The 18,419-nt window shown below is 37.6% G+C and overlaps 1 protein-coding gene across 2 annotated transcripts in view; it reads left to right on the top strand.

Annotated features, from left to right (window-relative positions):
- The window catches only part of LOC150087906 (ecotropic viral integration site 5 ortholog-like), a 293,698-nt gene that overhangs the window by 197,375 nt on the left and 77,904 nt on the right, over positions 1-18,419 (top strand). For both annotated transcript variants that reach the window (XM_090369261.1, XM_090369262.1), the window contains 2 exons: positions 4,489-4,549; positions 12,720-12,773. In XM_090369261.1, coding sequence (XP_090225387.1) covers positions 4,489-4,549; positions 12,720-12,773 — 115 coding nt within the window. The remainder of the gene's footprint in view (positions 1-4,488; positions 4,550-12,719; positions 12,774-18,419) is intronic.

Genomic DNA, 18,419 nt, shown 5'->3' with positions numbered 1-18,419 from the left:
GACTCTTCAGTGGCAAACACAATCCCATAATAAACTACACCAAATAAAACCCTTACCAAAATTATGGACTTCCAGCTCTACTGAAAACAGACAAGAAGAAGTAATTTTAGCCAGAGCCAGAATCGGCCATACTCATTTAACCCATCTGTTTCTTTTGTCAGGAAATGATCCTCCCCAGTGTAATCATTGTCATACACCACTCACAGTCAAACACATACTTCTGGACTGTACTCTATATAATAATGCTCGACTAATGTCTTTCAATTCTCTGTCAAATTTAAAGGAACCTTTGTCACTTAGCCATATCATAGGCGAAAATTCAAATCTTGCATAATTCTTCTCCTTCCTAAAACGAATAGGATTGTATAACTGTATTTAACTTCTTCCAAATCAACAAACACAGACAGTATGCACCACTTCCATAAGTGCAATATGGCCTAAGTAGCCATTGCACTTTAAACCCAAACAACAACAACAACAACAATGATCAACAAGGTTCTCATCATATACTCCCTCCTATCATGTCTGGGCAGAATTGCTGACACTTTCACATTCAACCCTAACTCGCAACTTTTTTGACAAATGTTAAAGCAAGGATATAACAGATTGGCCGGTGGAGCCTTAGATTTTATATATAAGAAAGTGACTCATATGCTAAATTTAGTCATACTTTTGAGTGTGAATAACTCAGTTAGGAGAAGGATAAGAAGGTCCTTCATGCTAGTGAATAAAAATCTTTTGTCAATAGAATTTCAGTTTTGTAATGTTGCTGCTAATTCTGAATGAGTACGATTGTCTGGTCACCAGGGGCTGCCCACTATATGTACAAATACATATTATATTTATGCATTTGTATATATGATTATTGTAATTTGTTGCCTCCATGGGTGGCTGAGGCTGACAGCTTTGAGAAATGTGAAGGTTAGCTGGATAGGTACGTATATGTGAGCAAGTCAGATAGGTAGTTTATTTTATCTTATTTTTTATTTATTTTTATTTTATTTTATTATTATTTTATTTCTTTGGCTGGTGGAACAGAAGCCTTGGATTTCCTTGCACCACATGGCTAATACTAAAACTAACACTATATTTATATAGGTATCAACAAGTATTGCATTATATCTCTTTAAGTTCATGCAGGATGTGCGTTAGCCATTTCACTGAAAGGAATTGTATCTTTCTTGCCATACATCTGCATGTCTTCCATATGTAGTAAACTTTGTTGAAAGGACAATAACTTAGTTGTTACATTTTATTTAGTGTAGTAACTGCAAAGCTCATTAAAAAAATTCAGGTTCTCCAGGCCAAATAGGTGGTCTGAGGAGCTCAAATATTATATACAGTGGAACTTCTCTATTACGAGCTTCTATTTAATGAATTTCTCTATATTAAGAATTTTTTCGCAAAACATTGCACCTTGAAACAAAATTACATGTAAAATTAACCCCATATAGCGAAGTGTTAGTCTCTCTATAACTAATTTTTAAAAAAATTAGTAAAAGCATTTTTGAAGATTTTCAAGCATTTACTGCTAAACAACCACTCAGATATACTGCCTCCTTCCTTCTGAAATTGCGCATTAGCATCTGGAATTAAATAATCATCCTTTTAGTGAACAAGTGTGGCCATTGATGCCCGTAGGAGGGTCTTTGTTTCATTTTCATTACAGTTATTAAACCAAATGGGTTTTCTTAAAAGTGATCGTAAACTTTACAATAAATAGGGTAGATTTGTAAATTGATGTTGGCTCAGGGAAAAACGAAGTGTGCTGCAGCGGCAATACATAGAATGCTACCATAGTCTGTTTTTAGTAACGCCTACTGAGTGACATTTGCTTCTCACCTTAACTGTACCACATGATCTTCCTGTCAATCATTATATGATATGTCCATTCTCATCTAACTGGACTCTCAGTAGATGGTTTTCATGAATTTTTTTTTATTATTTCGTTCGTCATCAATCGCAGGTTATATACTCTTGTATTTTTTTTCCTAAAAAGTAACATACAGCATGCATTAATCATAAATTTTCTTTCATTGTATATGTGAATGAAAGCAGAATAAAAGAAATTCACAAAGTCGTATATTTCTTCAAAGTGATTGATGGGAAAGGTCACGTGATACTGTTGAATTGGCAAGCAAATGTCATTAAGTAGGCGCTACTAACAATTCACTATATGGCCAGCGCAGCGATGTTTGCGGTGTATGTATTGGCAAGAGTTGCAGTCCAGTAATTTTTACAATTGCGGAAACAATGTCGAAGAGAAAGTGTTTAAGTATTAATGATAAAGCAGATTGTTATGATATTGACCAGGATTTTAAGAAAAAATATTTTGCGGAGAAATATGGCATACCTGAAAGCAGTTTATCTATGATTTTAAAAAAATCAAGAATCAATTTTAAATGCAATTGAAGGAGGAGCAGACAAGAAGCAAATTAAGTTGTGTATATACGAAGATGTTGATAAATCTGTTCTAAAATGGGTGCAAATGATACGTGAAAAGAATATCCCCACACCGGGCCTAATAATTAAGCAACAAGCTCTGAAATTTGTACAGTCCCTTGGACATACAGAATTTAATGCGAGCACTGGGTGGCTAGATAAATTTAAGAAGTGCCACAGAATTGTGGAAAAGGTTATTTGTGGAGAAAGTGTTAATGTAAGCAAAGAAGATTGCAACAGTTGGAGGAACAATACCTTAAAGATTTTGGAAGAATATGAGTGTAAGGATGTTTTTAATGCTGACGAAATGGGTTTATTCTTTAAATGTTTACCGAATTGCCACTTGCTTTTAAGGATGATAAATGTTTTGGCGGAAAACAAAGCAAAGAAAGAATCACTGTGCTAGTTGGAGCAAATATGACAGGAAGTGAAAAATTAAGACTTTGTCATCGGAATATCAAAAAACCCAAGATGTTTTAGAGGCACAAAATCTTTGGAAGTTCACTACACCTTTAATAAAAAAGCATGGATGACAAGTGATATTTTTGAAGAATGGATATTAAAACTAGACAAGTGTATAACAAAAGAAAAAAGGAAAATCGTGTTGGTAACTGACAACTGTCCGGCACAGCCTGCCAGTATTTCTTCCAAACTTAAAAGTGCGAAGTTGTTGTTTTTACCACCAAACGTAACGTAAAAACTCCAGCCAGTGAACCGAGGCATTACTAAAAATTTTAAATTTCATTATCAAAAGAGAATAACAATGAAGATTGTTAATGCATCAATCAATATAATGAAGATTGTCAATGCGTCAATCAATTGTCAATAGAAACCTGGAGGTTACAATTAACCTTAGAGATTGCATCTCTGAGGCGCCTCCGTAGCCAGGTGGGAAAGAGCAGCAGTGCGTAGTACACGCTTCATTAGACCGGGGTTCGAGCCTGTCACCACCGCATATCCTGGAGCAATATGGTCTTAGTTGCTAATGCTCTTAAAAACCAAAAAAACAACAACAGATCGCATCTCTGAACTGGTAAAAGTTTGGACAAACGATGTCACTGAATACACTATTCAAAATTGTTTTTCAAAAGCGGGATTTGCATTGAATACAGAAGTTGAACAACAACTGGACAAACAAGATGAACTGCCCCTTTCACAACTGAAAAACTTTTGGACATTATTAGAATTGTCCGGAAACATTGAAAATGAAATAACACTGGCTAGTTATGTTTATGTAGATCAAGATCTGACTACAGCAGAACATCTAAATGAAGATGAAATACTGCTGAACAGTGTTAGATGCGACCATGATCACAAAGAAATTAACGATGACGCTGAAGACACATCAGAACAACTCATAGAAAAGCCAACTCACAGAGAAATGATTAACACTTTTAAAATGGTTCGTATGGGTCTACAGTTTTGTGAAAATGTTCCTGATAATGTTTTTAATGCTCTGAACAAATGTCAGGTTTTCTCTGAGAATCAGGACAATTTTTTTAATTGTACTGTGCAAACAAAATTACAGATTTTTTTTTAATTTGTGATACTTACCGGCAAAAATTGTGTAAACGCAATTTAAATAAGTGTTTTTGAAATAAAATACATTAAAAATAAATGTAAATTCGTTTTCATTTTCTAATTAGATAACAATTTCTAATAAAAAAGATATTCTCTGTATAACAATTTCTCTATAACAAATTTTTTCGCTGGATTTATCGAATTCGTTATAGGGAAGTTCGACTATATATTAACTGGAAAAATAAATGACGTAAGTGGAAACAAGTGATATGAGACAATCATTAAGAATCATGCAATACGTATACCATGGCCAGAAATGACATGTTTTCTAACTGGTCCTCATGTATGACTTACAGTTATAAAGCCAATATAAGCAATGATTTCTATGATGTTGCGTATTTCAATTGTCCTGTAGATTCTGGTTTCTGAGCTTCTTAAAGAACCTCTAATTTAATTATTCATTTATGATTTACAGAAAATTTTTATATTTTGACAATTATCTATATTTGGTGTCACTATTTATAGGCTTGAAAAAGATTATATAACTATAAAAGCAAAAGAACAGGAAGAAATGGTGGAATTAAGGGTAAGTTGATCTCTTTTAAGCACAGTTATTTGACAGTTGGGTTTAATTTTACTCATGGATGAAGAAATTCTTTCACAAAAGCAATCTTATTACTTGTCCTTATTAAAAAATAATACAAGGAAAATACCCAGTCAGTTTGTTTATTTTGGAAGTAAAGTTACGTTGAACAAAAGGATATTGGCAATAAGTGCCTTACACACTTGTTCATTTTAAGGGTTTAATTGTGCAAGAACTAATGATGCTATAATGTGCCTACAGTTGGTTTAATTATCTGAAGGATATTAACAGTTGAGCAAGACCTCAACAGGACTCATATTACGAGAGAGTGAGTTTATGAATAAAAATTGTTTTTTTTTTTTTTTTTTTAAGTTTGTTTGATTGTAATTGATTGGAATGGTCTTAAGAAGTAGAAAGATCTGAGAGATGTGAGTCTCGTCTTACTTTTGTTACCTGATGAGGATGCTGCCTCTATCATACAACAAGAGAGAAGCAGTTTGTTGCAAATAGCAGGTAGTCAGATGTTATGATGGCATCCACCTGTTTGTTCAAGGTTCTGTGACATATTTATCACTTTTCAAAAATCATGAGTTCCAGAACAATCTGAAATAATCATAAATCTGTCTGTTGTAGAGTCTTGTTTCTTCTCTTTACAATCAGCTACATGCTGCCCTTTCGACTGCCTCATTTTCTTCATAGTGCTTGTCTCTAGTGTATCCCCCTAAACATTATGAATAGTTACTAGCATGGGAAGCAGTTGAATGATTTCTGCCATTGTTCAGTGATGAGCATTTTTATGTTGAAGTATTTCCTTGTTGAGTGACAACTTTTTTGTTGCACATAAAGCCACACTTCTTGTTTCTCATGATTCTCTTTTGGCTTTCATCCTTTTTTAAGATATGATGTGAAACCATCAAAGAGCCATAATATGAATGGGTGATGTATAACTTATTGCAAAGTGCAATAAGCTTCTACTGAAGAGAATTTTGAAGTTGATATAGGCATTATGTGGATCATTCCTGTGATTCTGTGAGGCAGCAGCAGCAGATGTGTGAGGTACTTACTGTAACTGTCCATTTTAAAATTAATAAAAATAACCATTTCTATTAGAATTAACTGCATTACATTTCCTAAAAAATGTATATATAAAAAATATATATTTCATGGAATGTTTCTTTACTACCACTTTTTCAGCATTTGGAAAAATAGCAAAAGCTATAATAAAAATTAGTTAATTTTGTATGTTTTTTTCATTTTTAATTTTATGGTGACCCCCATACAGAAAAGTAAGAGAAGAGCAAAAACCAGGACACCCCAGTCTTCTCACTGGAATTTCTCTGGAAATTCACTAGAATTTCTTAAAGTGCCTCTTGATGAATCTGACCCTGTGATCTCATCTAAGTTTGAATTTAACACCTCAACGCAAGTAGCATATTGCCTAGCTCCTGCCTCTCCTACTCTGCAATCTTCACAGGCAAGACCTCCCTCCACTGGGAAATTACAAACCACTCTCTCTCCAACAGCTCTAAGTGCTCCTGCCTGCAAGGCAGCTTCAGGGCCCTCCCCCAATCTACCCAAGAGTCCTAGCACAGTATCTGCAGCCAAACCATCAGCTAATCTTCTTACCCCATCAGGGGGCCCCTAAGACCTCCTCTGCCAAACAACCAGAGGGACCACCCACAGCATTAGATCAGACTGAGGCATCAGGCCTCCCCCAATCCAGAAAACTAGCCGTTACAGCAACTACACCTTCCACATACCCTACAACTCACAAACCTATAGATGAAGACTCTACAACCAATCAGATAATATCTACTTTACATAGGAATCTTGTGACCTTTCTCAATCAAGATACTAGTCGATTCACCAGACAAGTGGCAAGTTATGTCCAGGAACTCTGGGCCACCCTTGAATCTATTAACACTGCCCTTCTTGTTATTTATTTATTTATTTATTTATTTTTTTAGGAACATTAGCAGCTAAGGCCATATTGCTCTGGGGATATGCGGTGGTCATTCCCTGACCTTTCCGTATTTGGTGGCTCACGGGCTCGAGCCCCAGTCTAATCAAAAAGCGTGTGCTACTCACTGCTGCTCCTGCCCATCTGGCTACGGAGGCGCCACTGCCCTCCTGATCGACAGCGAGAGACTAAAAGCCACTAACGAGGAACTTAAGACAAGAACATCCTTGAGAAGGTGCTGGACACTCTACCGAATCTTCCTGCACCACAGTGTATGCACAAGCGCTGAGGAATCCAAACAAAGTCAAACCCAAAGGCCCCACAACCTAGAAAACAACCACTGCTTCAAACACCAAACCTTGTGGTCCTCAGAGCAGCAGAGATAGAAGGAACACAAACAAGTGAGGATTTTAAAACCACCATAATGAAAAAACTGAAGGATGATTTAAAGAAAACAAAGATAAAAGCAATTCGAAAGATGAGACATGTAGGCGTAATAATTAATAGCATTAAAAATATCGATATTAAAAAAACCCAAAGATAGCCACACTGGGTATCACTGCTGAGCCATCCAAGAGAAGAGGGCCATCAATCTTAATTTTTGATGTCAATAAAGATATGACACCCGCCCAACTTGCGGAGGAAGTTGTAACATGTAATCTACAAGGGATAAATCAAGACATGACAAATCTTGTGCAACCAAGATATTCAAAAAAGTGCAGAGAAAGCGACTGGACAGTTGAACTGGCTCCTGCTGCTTGGCAGATTCTAAAACATCAGACAAGACTCTATATTGAGTGGGGTAGCCACTCCATGCCTAAATGCTATAAATGCTGCAGGTTTGGCCACACCTCCCATACATGCACTCAGATCACACCAACTTGCAGACACTGCTCTAGCAAAGGGCATGAATACAACAGCTGTCCAAACAAGGAGCAAGATCCGGTTTGTGTGAATCGTAAATCCTCAAAGCTTGAACACACCCATTCCATCAGGAACCCAAAATGTCCAACGTACAACAAGATAAAGAGTTTATACCAAATGAGGACTGATTATGGCAATACAATTTAAAAAGTTCAATACAACCAAGCTGTTAATACTACAACAAAATGCACACCATGCCAGAGCAGTGTCTGAACAACTCAGAAAAATAGGGGATGAGGGAAATGCCGACATCCTCTTGTTGAAGGAGCCCTACACCCACTCCAAAAAAGTAAGGGGCTATCCAATAGCATATAAAATTATACAGGCTGAGAATGAGACCCCAAAAGCGGCCATAGTGAACTGCAATCCAGCCATTACTGCCACCTGTATCACATAACTCTGTACGGGCTGGGCTGCTTGTGCCCATATAATATCACCCCTGGGATCCTTCTACGCGATTGCCTTGTATTGTATGCTGGGGGAAGAAATAACATTTGCCACGAGATACCTCCAGGTTGTGTTGGACACTCTCCCAAGTCAAACCGATCTTGGTAGGGGCTGATGTAAACTGTTGCTCCCTGGCTTGGCACAGCCAAACACCAGACAGAAAGGGGCACCAGAAATGGGCAGCATCTCGAGGAGTTCCTGGCGAATTCTCCCTTAACAGTTTTAAACAGACCTCACCACCTACCCACATTTTGTAACACTGTGGGAGGCAACAATTGAAGTCACTCTTGCCACCAGAAACCTTGCAGGACACATCACTGGCTGGACAGTCCAAGACTCCTGAACCACATCTGACCACAGAGTGATTACCTTCCAAATCAACCAATCTCTCTATAGAACACCAATAACGAAACAGATGCTTAACCGCTTTGCAGTAAACAAAGCTGACTGGAGACTCTTTGGGGAGCTGCTGACTTGAACCGTATGCCAACACCGCATTGAAGCGGATCGACAAGAAGACCCAGAGAAAAATTACCAAGACCATAATAGCAGCCAATGAGGCCACGAAGAAGCGAAAATTGACCACACCTGGTGCAATCCCTTGGTGGACTCGGGAAATCCAGACCCTCAGAAGTCATAAAGGCAAGAAAACAATTCCAAAGGGCAAGACGTACCTAACCGGAAGTGGAAGTAACAGCACTCAGACAAAGATACGCAGCAGTGAGAAACAGATATACAGTTAATACGAAAAAGTAAGAAGGGCTGGGAGCAATTAGTCAGCACGACTGAAAATGCCGACACCTAGGGGTGGTGTACAGTCATCACAAATAAACTTCTCAGGGGTGAGGTCATGACCGCCACCTGCACCCCACAGGGCATATTGGCCACCACCTGGGAACAGTCTATCATCAACGTCCTTAATGTGATTTTCCAAAAACCAGCACACCTGCAACTACCAGAACAACTGCAGAACTATGATGGAAATGAAGCATATCACATAGACCAAATGGAACCACCTTTTGCACTAGAAGAACTACAACAGGCAGTGCAACAAATAAGGAATAAAAAATGCCCAGGCCTAGATCTTCTGGAGCCAGAAATTATAAAAAAAGTAGTAGACATCTCTCCACAGACTTTACTAAACCACTTCAACACATGCCTGAAGACTGGAGTCTTTCCAACCAACTGGAAAATGGCCAACGTCAAATTAATTCTAAAAAATCCTATGAAGCCACCGGAACAACCCAAATCATACTGGCCAATTGCCCTGCTCCCAGTTGCTAGTAAACTCCTTGAAAAGATGCTTCACAAGAGACTCCTGTGTGCCACTATGAAACTGCAAATCTTGTGATGCCCACACAGTTTGGGTTCAAACCCCAAACCTCAACAATGGATGCTCTCGACAGCCTTCTGAGTTCAGCTGCTGCCTGTGATAGGAAGTACTTCTTGGTTATTTCAATCAATTTTGCTGGGGTGTTCGACACCATCTGGTGGCTGAGCATCCTGGCAAGACTGAGGAAGGCAAAAACACCCATCAACCTTTACAAAATAATGAAGTCATATCTATCCTAGAGAAAAATACAAGTAGTGACTCCGTACAAGAAACTGACCAGGCCTGTTTACAGGGGCTGCCCCCAGGGCTCAGTACTTGGACCGCTCCTCTGGAATATGGTATTGGATGAGTTTCTGGCCTTCGACCCGGAGGAAGTCCATTCACAGGCATTCGCAGATGACCTGATACTGACTGTTGCCACAGACAACAGACTTCAATTGGAAACCCAGGCAAATTGAGCAATTCAAATTCTACAAGACTGGATGAAAATCCATTTTCTTAAGATCTCATCGGGAAAAACCTCCTCAATGCTACTGAAAGGAACATTAAATCTCCGTAGACCATTGCAAATTAAAATAGAAAAGACAACTATCAAACTACTGTGAGATGAAATACCTACGAGTCATACTGGACAGGAACCAATCTTTCAACCCACACTTGAAACATATCAGGGAGAAAATCAGGAGATACTCTGCCCTTGTCGCAAGAATAGCTAAAAAGGATTGGGGACTCAAGAGGCACACCTTGGGACTGTATTACAAAACAACATTTATACCAGCCATAACCTACACGTCACCCATCTGGTTCCAGAAAGCAACTACTGCAGTTAACAGATGGACACTAGACTCCATCCAGCAGACAATACTCCTCTCTATTACACGGGCCTGCTGCACTGTGAGTAAAAATGCTCTACAGGTTCTGGCGGGAGCACTCCCCCTTCACCTTGAGGTGGTGTGTTGTGCCATGATGCAGCATCTCGCAAAAGGGATTCCTTGCACCTTCCTGGGCCACTCCATTGACCCTACAGGAAACCTGAAAAGAGAGAAAACAAAACTCGCCACTCACCTGCAGCAGGTTTGGCAGGACAGGTGTTCAGAATCCACAAAAGGTGAAATAACGGGAAATTTCTGCCTAATGTTGGAAGATTATACCCAAGAGTACCATCATGGTTTCACCCTGGACTGTACACAACGTATCTTTTAACAGGTCATGGGGCCCTGAATGCCAAACTAGACAGTTTTAAATTAATGAGCGATCCCCGCTGTGTCTGTGGGAAAGTGGAGACATGGTCTCACATAATGTACAACTGTGAAAATTATGAGGATCTCTGCTGCATCCTGACGACAAAACTGACTTAATTCCCTTACAACAGGGAATCAAACCTGTTGGACTCGCAAGAGGAGTATAAGGAGTTGACAAAATTCGCCCAGGGACTGTTCACCTGAAGGAAGACACTTATTGCTATCTACAGGGATCAAGAACAAACACCACGACAAAACTAACCATCCTTGGACCCAACCAAACTGATTGGGTCCAAGGATGGTTAGTTTTGTCGTGGTGTCTGTTCTCACCCAGATACAAGACTTTCCTTTGAGACTGAACTAGCATAATAAAGGACTTGCAGGACCCGACCCAAGGTAGCGAAGGAACCCGCTCAAGATTAATACCATGGACCTGACAAACCACAGACGGACTCCAAACACCGGACTGCACAGATGGAATCTATCCCACGAATGACCTTATAATTGGTCTGATCCCTGCTGGGATCAGACTGACAACTGGACAGATTGCACCTCTGCTGCAAAATTCTATTTGGCGATCGATCTGAATAGGGGCCTCTAACCCTATTCACTTTTAATTACCAAATCCCTGGCAGAGGGGGAGGAGACTTTTTTTTTTTTTTTTTCCCTTCCCTTCCCTTCCCTGCTGTCCTTCCTATCCACGCTCCCTTGTATGGCCCTGTCTCCACTCCCCGGGCGGGAGGGGGGGGTGACTTCTGGTCTCTCTCCCTCGCTGCCCCTTTCTTCCCTCTGGTGGGGCATGGGCCTGCTCCACTGATTTGGGGGTCATCTTCTCTATGGACCCCTTATCTCTGTCGTTTCCCCCCCAACCTTCAGTCTCCCTACCAATCTCTCTCTCTCTCTCTCTCTCTCTCTCTCTCTCTAACGTACACTAGTGTCTGAACCATTGTTAAATTGCTTGAGCCCTACACCAAAAAACTTATCTATTCGCATAAATAGTACTCCTTTCGGCTGACCCCTATCTATAACGTGTTTTTTTTTTTTTTTATTAGGTCCTAGCCACTTAAATCTCAGTAAATTAGGTGGCAGGACCTGCCGGAGTAAATAACTATAATAGTGGTGTACCTGGTCTGCCTCCACGAGGCAGTGTGTGAACAACGTTGGGTCCTATTAGGGGCCCAGCGGCTAAATGACCAGAGGAACAACAGTACACGACACAATCCATACACTTCTAAACATGTACAAAATTTTATATGTACAAAATCCATACACTTCTAAACCTCTGGCATTGACAATGTTCTGTTTCACACCCACAATGTATACTATGCGGAGATGGGGGAACCCCCTGGTTCTGTTTGACACTAAACACACTCTAACTAAACATCATTGCTGACCAGGTACACCCTTTCATGGCAACAGTTTCCCCCTCTGGCAGCACCACCTTTCAGCGGGATAATGTGCCACGCCACACTGCCCCCTCCGTATCCAGGTGGGCAGGAGTAGCAGTGCGTAGCACACGCTTCTTGATTAGACCGGGGTTCGAGCGCACGACCACCAAATATGGAGGATGCGGAAAGGTCATGGAATGACCACCGCATATCCCCGGAGCAACATTGCCTTAGTTGCTAATGCTGGCAGTTGCTAAAACCCAAAAACAACAACAACAGCCACACTGCCCTGATTTTTCGAGACTGGTTCGCGGAACATGAGGAGGACTTCCAGGTATTGCCCTGGCCTCTAAATTTTCCAGACATCAATCATCTGTGCTTGTGTTGCAACAGCAACTCCGATCTGCGATATCTCAACCATGGACCTTACAGGAGTTAAAGGGTCTGCTGGTTACGTGTTGATACCAGATACTACAAGACACATTTAGAAATCTTGTAGCATCCATGCTTCACTGGGTACAAGCTGTTTTGGCTGCACGAGGAGGACCAACATCATATTAGGTAGGTGGTCATAATGTTTTGGCTCATTGGCGTATATATAAAATAATAAAAAATATATTATGCAATAAGTATAAAGTATAATATATGATCAGGTAAGTTTATCATATACTTATAATGCATCATTATAGAAATTTATATAAAGAGAAAATAGATATCTTGCCAAGGTTTTTTTTTTCCTGAAATATAATAAAAAAATTTCACAAAGTTATTATGGATATCCTTAGCTCATCTGTTTTGATATTCACTTTTTCTTTGATAGTTTATGAAATATTATCCAATCTGAAATAAATACCTTTAATCGTCAGTGATATACTTTCAGCAACTGCGTACAGAGAACAAAATACTAAGGCAGAGAATAGAGCACCTAGAGCAGGTAAAAAAAAATTACATTTTATAATTTTTTTATTTAATATAAATTTGCCACTCAGCAAAATTTATAGTCAACAAAGATGTTATCAGTAATATTTAATTTGATATTATTAATTTGTTATACATTTCATAAATGAGATATAGAATTTAGCTACAATAAAAGGCTAATTGAAATCTCTTTAAGTGCATTAGAATAGGGTTTCTCAAACTAAGTTTTTCCCCCTCCAAGTCAGTCACGAGCAACTGTGAAGAGGGGGAGAGGTTAATTTTTTTAAAATTTTGCATAACGTTTTAAATGTGTTCTTTTTGTTTGTTTCCAATGCAACCATTTTATTTAAAAAGTTTGTTAGGTTCTATCATTGTTCCAATGCAACCATTTTATTTAAAAAGTTTAATGTTCTATTATTGTTTTGGTTGATAGCTATGTATAATAAAAGAATAATACAGTAAAATCTCATTAATACAAACTCGGTTTATACAAAGTACTCGTTTATATGAAGCACATACCATTCCCCTGCGAAAAAATAAGCTTTTCTATGTAAATATATTCATTTATTACAAAATTCGGTTAATATGTATTACAAAGATCTTTTTCACCCCGTGAAGAATAAATATTGTAATTTTGTATGTTTTATACAAATCTTGGCAGAGCAATCTGATTATTGCTCCTGGCCACCTGGCTCCCTACTTCCCGAAGGATGGCACTGACCTGTTAGAAATTAGTTTTGTTGTAAACAAAAGCAGTTTATGGTAGCTACAACATCAAGTGCACTCTGAAAAACATCTTTCTGAAGGATTGAGTTGTTAAATTAACAAAAGGATTAAAAGCTTTTCTAAGTTGTTTACATGCACTCCCTTGCTCTCCATGGGAATAAGGTCAGTTGCAATTGTTACCCCAGTTCAAAGAGTCTTTTACTATCGTATACAGCAATCTATTTTTTGTGCCGTTTTATCTGAGCTGATGTCTTTTTTGGAACTTGTGTCTTTAAATTAATTTAAAATTTGTTTATATTAAATCTTATCTAGCAGTGTTATGGCGACAAAATGTAGACGGACAGAATTAAGCCTGAAAATTAAACTAAAAATTATACAAGAGGCTGATAGATGGAAAGAAGCAAAACGGACATTGCAAAGGAATACAACATCCCTTTCCCTACTTTATCTACAATACTGAAAAACCAAAAAAAGACTTGAAGTGCATGACACTGGAGCAGCAATGAAAAACAGGAAACAAATTTGTGGTGCAAAACACGAGGAGCTTGAAACAAAACTTTTCAAGTGGTACCAACAAATGCATGCATCTAATTTGCCAATATCAGGTCCGATTTTGCAAGAAAGGGCAAATTATCTAGCTCAGCAACATGGGATTAGTGACTTCAAATGCAGCAGTGGCTGGCTCCAAAGATTTAAAGACAGGAATAACTTGGTTTTGCGAAATGTTTGCGGTGAGTCTGGATTAGTCGACAAAGAAAAGGCTACAGACTGGTTGTGTTCTGTACAGGCCATCCTTGAAAAATATGAGGCAAAGGATATTTTTAATCTTGACGAGACAGGTTTATTTTATAATTTGCTGTTCAAGCAGAGTCTTGTCATAGTGAAAAATTAAGTAAACAGACTCTGTTCTGTTATGCTGCAATTCAGATGGGAGTACAAAACTATGCCCACTTGTGACTGGTAAGTTTTCCAAGCCAAGATGTTTTAAAGCAGTTAACCAACTTCCCTGTGATTATGAGGCCAATAGAAGTGCTTGGCTTATGGTCAAAATTTTTCAGTCTTGGTTATCAAAACTGGACAGAAGAATAGCTTCAAAAAAAAAAAAAAGGAACATTTTGATAATTCTAGACCATTGTACAGCACATTCTGCCAAGACACTTAAGTTGACAAATAAAAGGCTTGTCTTTACAAGGCAAGGCAAGGCATTATTTATAACCTCAAGAGAGCATATAGAGCCCCCCCTGATAAAGTACTTGAGCTGCAACATAGAAGGAGGGAACAATTTGCAGTCAAATTGGAATGTCTTGGATGCTATCCATAATCTTGTTATTGCTTGGGAAAGTATTATATCAAGTGTAATAATCAGCTGCTTCAGAAAGAGTGGCTTTAGAGAGAACATCATTGAAAAAAAAATGCCCAGCAGACGAATGTGATAGCAACAGTGAGCAATGGGGGAATTTGAAGGAGCATATGGATTTTGTTGGCGAATTTGAAGAGTTTGTGAAGGTGGATGATGAAGTTGCTATCACTGCAACGCCAACATCAGAAGAGCTGCTGGGTACCAAACAAAACAATGATGTCTTTGTTACCAGCGACAGTGAAAGTGAAGAAGTGCGCACACTGCCATCTAAAAAAGATGCATCGAACATAATGGAGAATGTGTTGGCCTGCAGTAACATCGATAAAGAAACTACTATTGCATTTGATAACGTCTATGCTGTAGTTAAAAATGCATATAGGACAAAAACTGCAAACAACATTGCATTCTTTCTTTAAATTAGATTAATTTATTAAAAAGTTAATGGTTTGTATGTCTCCTTTTATATTAAGATTAATTCTTTTTACTTCTATACTAAAATATTGTATATATCAAAATATATATTGAACAATATTTTCATTTCCGTTAATATTGCGTTTCTCTTAGTTTATCTTACAAATAAAATCTTTAAAAAATGTTATTCCTATTACTGTATTGTTAGACAAGGCTTTTGTTTTTATTTTATTTTATTAATTAATTTTTGATATTATTATTATTCTTAGATATACAGTATGTACCAAAAAAAAAAAAAAAAAAGGTAAAATTTTGACACTTTTGGGGGACCTCGTTATTACAAAATGTGAAAATTTAGGTTCCTTGAACTTTGTATTAACGAGATTCCACTGTAGTATTAAGAAGCTAAGTAATCATGGAGGGCAGAGAGTAACAGTACAAAAAGGAAGATAAGGTTGATTATGGATCAGGGACACTGCTTTAGCAAAACGTACTCTACTGTGTGTGTGTGTGTGTGTGTGTGTGTGTGTGTGTGTGTGTGTGTGTGTGTGTGTGTGTAGAAGATTTTTGTTTAATCCTATTGAATCTACGGTATACACCAGAAGTGAATTCGACTAAATGGATAAGGAATGTAGCAATATATGGTAGGATGAGGTGACCGGGTAAGATATGAAAAAGAGAGACAGATAGTTGGTAGCAAATTAAAATAAGAAATGAAAGGGAGACCAAAATAAGACTACATTGCAGTGTTTTTCACAATTTCGGTGTCTTCATCAGAGGCCATCCATCGAAATTATGAGAAAGACGGCAATGTTCTTTTTCTGTTTCCGACATGTTCTGTATGCTATGGTGCATGTGTGCTGTAGACACATGTTAAGAATGAATTTTGAAATTTTACAGCAAGAATAAGGTCTAATAAATTGTGCCAATAAATGTAATTATATTATGTAGGGCATACAGATCATGGATGACATTACAGAAGCAAGTAAAAAGAATTGAAAAAACTGAAGTAATGATATCTGTAGGAATAGGCAAGAAGAAAGGAACTTACCATACCTTGTAAGACTGAAAATGACCAAGATGGTGGCGTGCCAGTATATTTATGTATAGGTACGCTAGCGGTTCCTAGTGTTAGAAAATGGTGTGGGAAAAAAAAAAAAATTGCATGGTATGGTGTCTGTAAGCTAGTTAGATGTATAGATTGAAATGCAATATATATTGATGAATGCTGTTAAATACATGGTGCCCGAACTGCCCAGGATAGTTAAAAGATATATAATAGCTTACAAAGTAGCAGGGAAAAGCAGCTAAACTTCGTTAAGGTGAAAAATAGATTGGGTAAAGTAAGAAGGTAGTATCCCGCACATTGCATTTGATAAACTAATGGCTCACAGGACATAAGAAGTAGGGACAAGTAAAGCAGAAAGATGAATGAAGTGGAGGTAAGTAGTTGGGCTCGGGTAGTTCGTTGTTGCAAACCCGTTTGTATAGTTAGGGCCCTGAACGAAGTTCTGGGAGTGAGTACATCGTGTATTTAAGGTCAGTTGTGTGAGTGAGAAAAATATGATAGATAGATAATGAAAATTAAAAATTAACTTAAATTATATACATGGTTAATACACTGTGTTAGGCCAATTGGTGGGCACAGGTTTTCTAAGCTGTAAGACACCACTGAAGCCTAGTGTATTGTGTATACACTATTTACAAACTTGGTGTATATGGGTTTTTGTCATCAATTATTGCTGATTATGTTGTCTATATTGATGTCACATAGTTTTTATATGTTTGACGATATTGAGGGCTTTACAAAAGTGGTAGCGATATCATTACTTCAGTTTTTTCAATTCTTTTGACTTGCTTCTGTAAGGTCATCCATGATCTGTATGCCCTACATAATATAATTACATTTATTGGCACAATTCATTAGACCTTATTCTTGCAGGAAATTTTCAAATTTCATCCTTAACACATGTCTACAGTACACGTGCACCATAGCATACAGAACATGTCAGAAACAGAAGCAAGAACATTGCTGTCTTTCTGTATGCCCTACATAATATAATTACATTTATTGGCACAATTCATTAGACCTTATTCTTGCAGGAAATTTTCAAATTTCATCCTTAACACATGTCTACAGTACACGTGCACCATAGCATACAGAACATGTCAGAAACAGAAGCAAGAACATTGCTGTCTTTCTCATAATTTCGATGGATGGCCTCTGATGAAGACGCTGAAATTGTGAAAAACACTGCAATGTAGTCTTATTTTGGTCACCCTTTCATTTCATTTCTTATTTTAATTTCTTGCTAACTATCTGTCTCTCTCTTTTTCGTATCCTACCTGGTCACTTCATCCTACCATATATCGCTACATTCCTTATCCATTTAGTCGAATTCACTTCTGGTGTATACCATAGATTCAATAGGATTAAACAAAAATCTTCACACTTTCTACATACTATATATATTTGAATAATGTTTAAAATAGTTGGAAACTGAATCTTTTATAATAAAAATAAAATGGTACAGCAAACATCAGGGGCAGCAAAAAAGCATATTCCTCTACATCAGTGTTTCTCAATCTTTTTACTCTCGCGGCACATTTTCCAAAGAAGAAAAATTTCGCGGCACACCTACGTAGTCATAGAAGAAGAAATTTATAAATGAAATAAATAGAACGAAAAATAATACTGTATAACAATTTTTTTATTTATACTTATATTATATCTGTGTTATGCAAACAATTCTTACAACCAAAATAAAATATAAAAATAATTAAATAAATAATTACAAAAAGAAAATATGTACGCCTTCAACAAAGCTTTAAATTATTCAAATATTTGATAGAAATCAAATGAATTTTTATTTAAAAAATTATAGATTATAGTCAATGTGAAATATGTGATTGGCGATGTTTTGTTATTTCTGCTATATCAGGTCTTATTTCAGACAGAGCAACTCGCAGGTCATCTTCGACATTTTCCAATCTTGATCGTTTTTTATTTTTCATGTTAGTGAGAGTTGAAAATCCTAACTCACATAAATACGACGTAGAAAATTGGAGTAAAATATTTATTGCTCTTTTAGATTACTTTGGATATTCATCTCTGACTGAAATCCAAAAAGTATCCAAATGAAATTCCGAATGTTTGATTTTTAA

The sequence above is a fragment of the Mastigoproctus giganteus genome, chromosome 3 (assembly GCF_048544385.1).
Source record: "Mastigoproctus giganteus isolate SK-2022 chromosome 3, ASM4854438v1, whole genome shotgun sequence".
Lineage (NCBI taxonomy): Eukaryota > Metazoa > Arthropoda > Arachnida > Uropygi > Thelyphonidae > Mastigoproctus > Mastigoproctus giganteus.
This window is presented reverse-complemented; position numbering and strand designations above follow the sequence as displayed.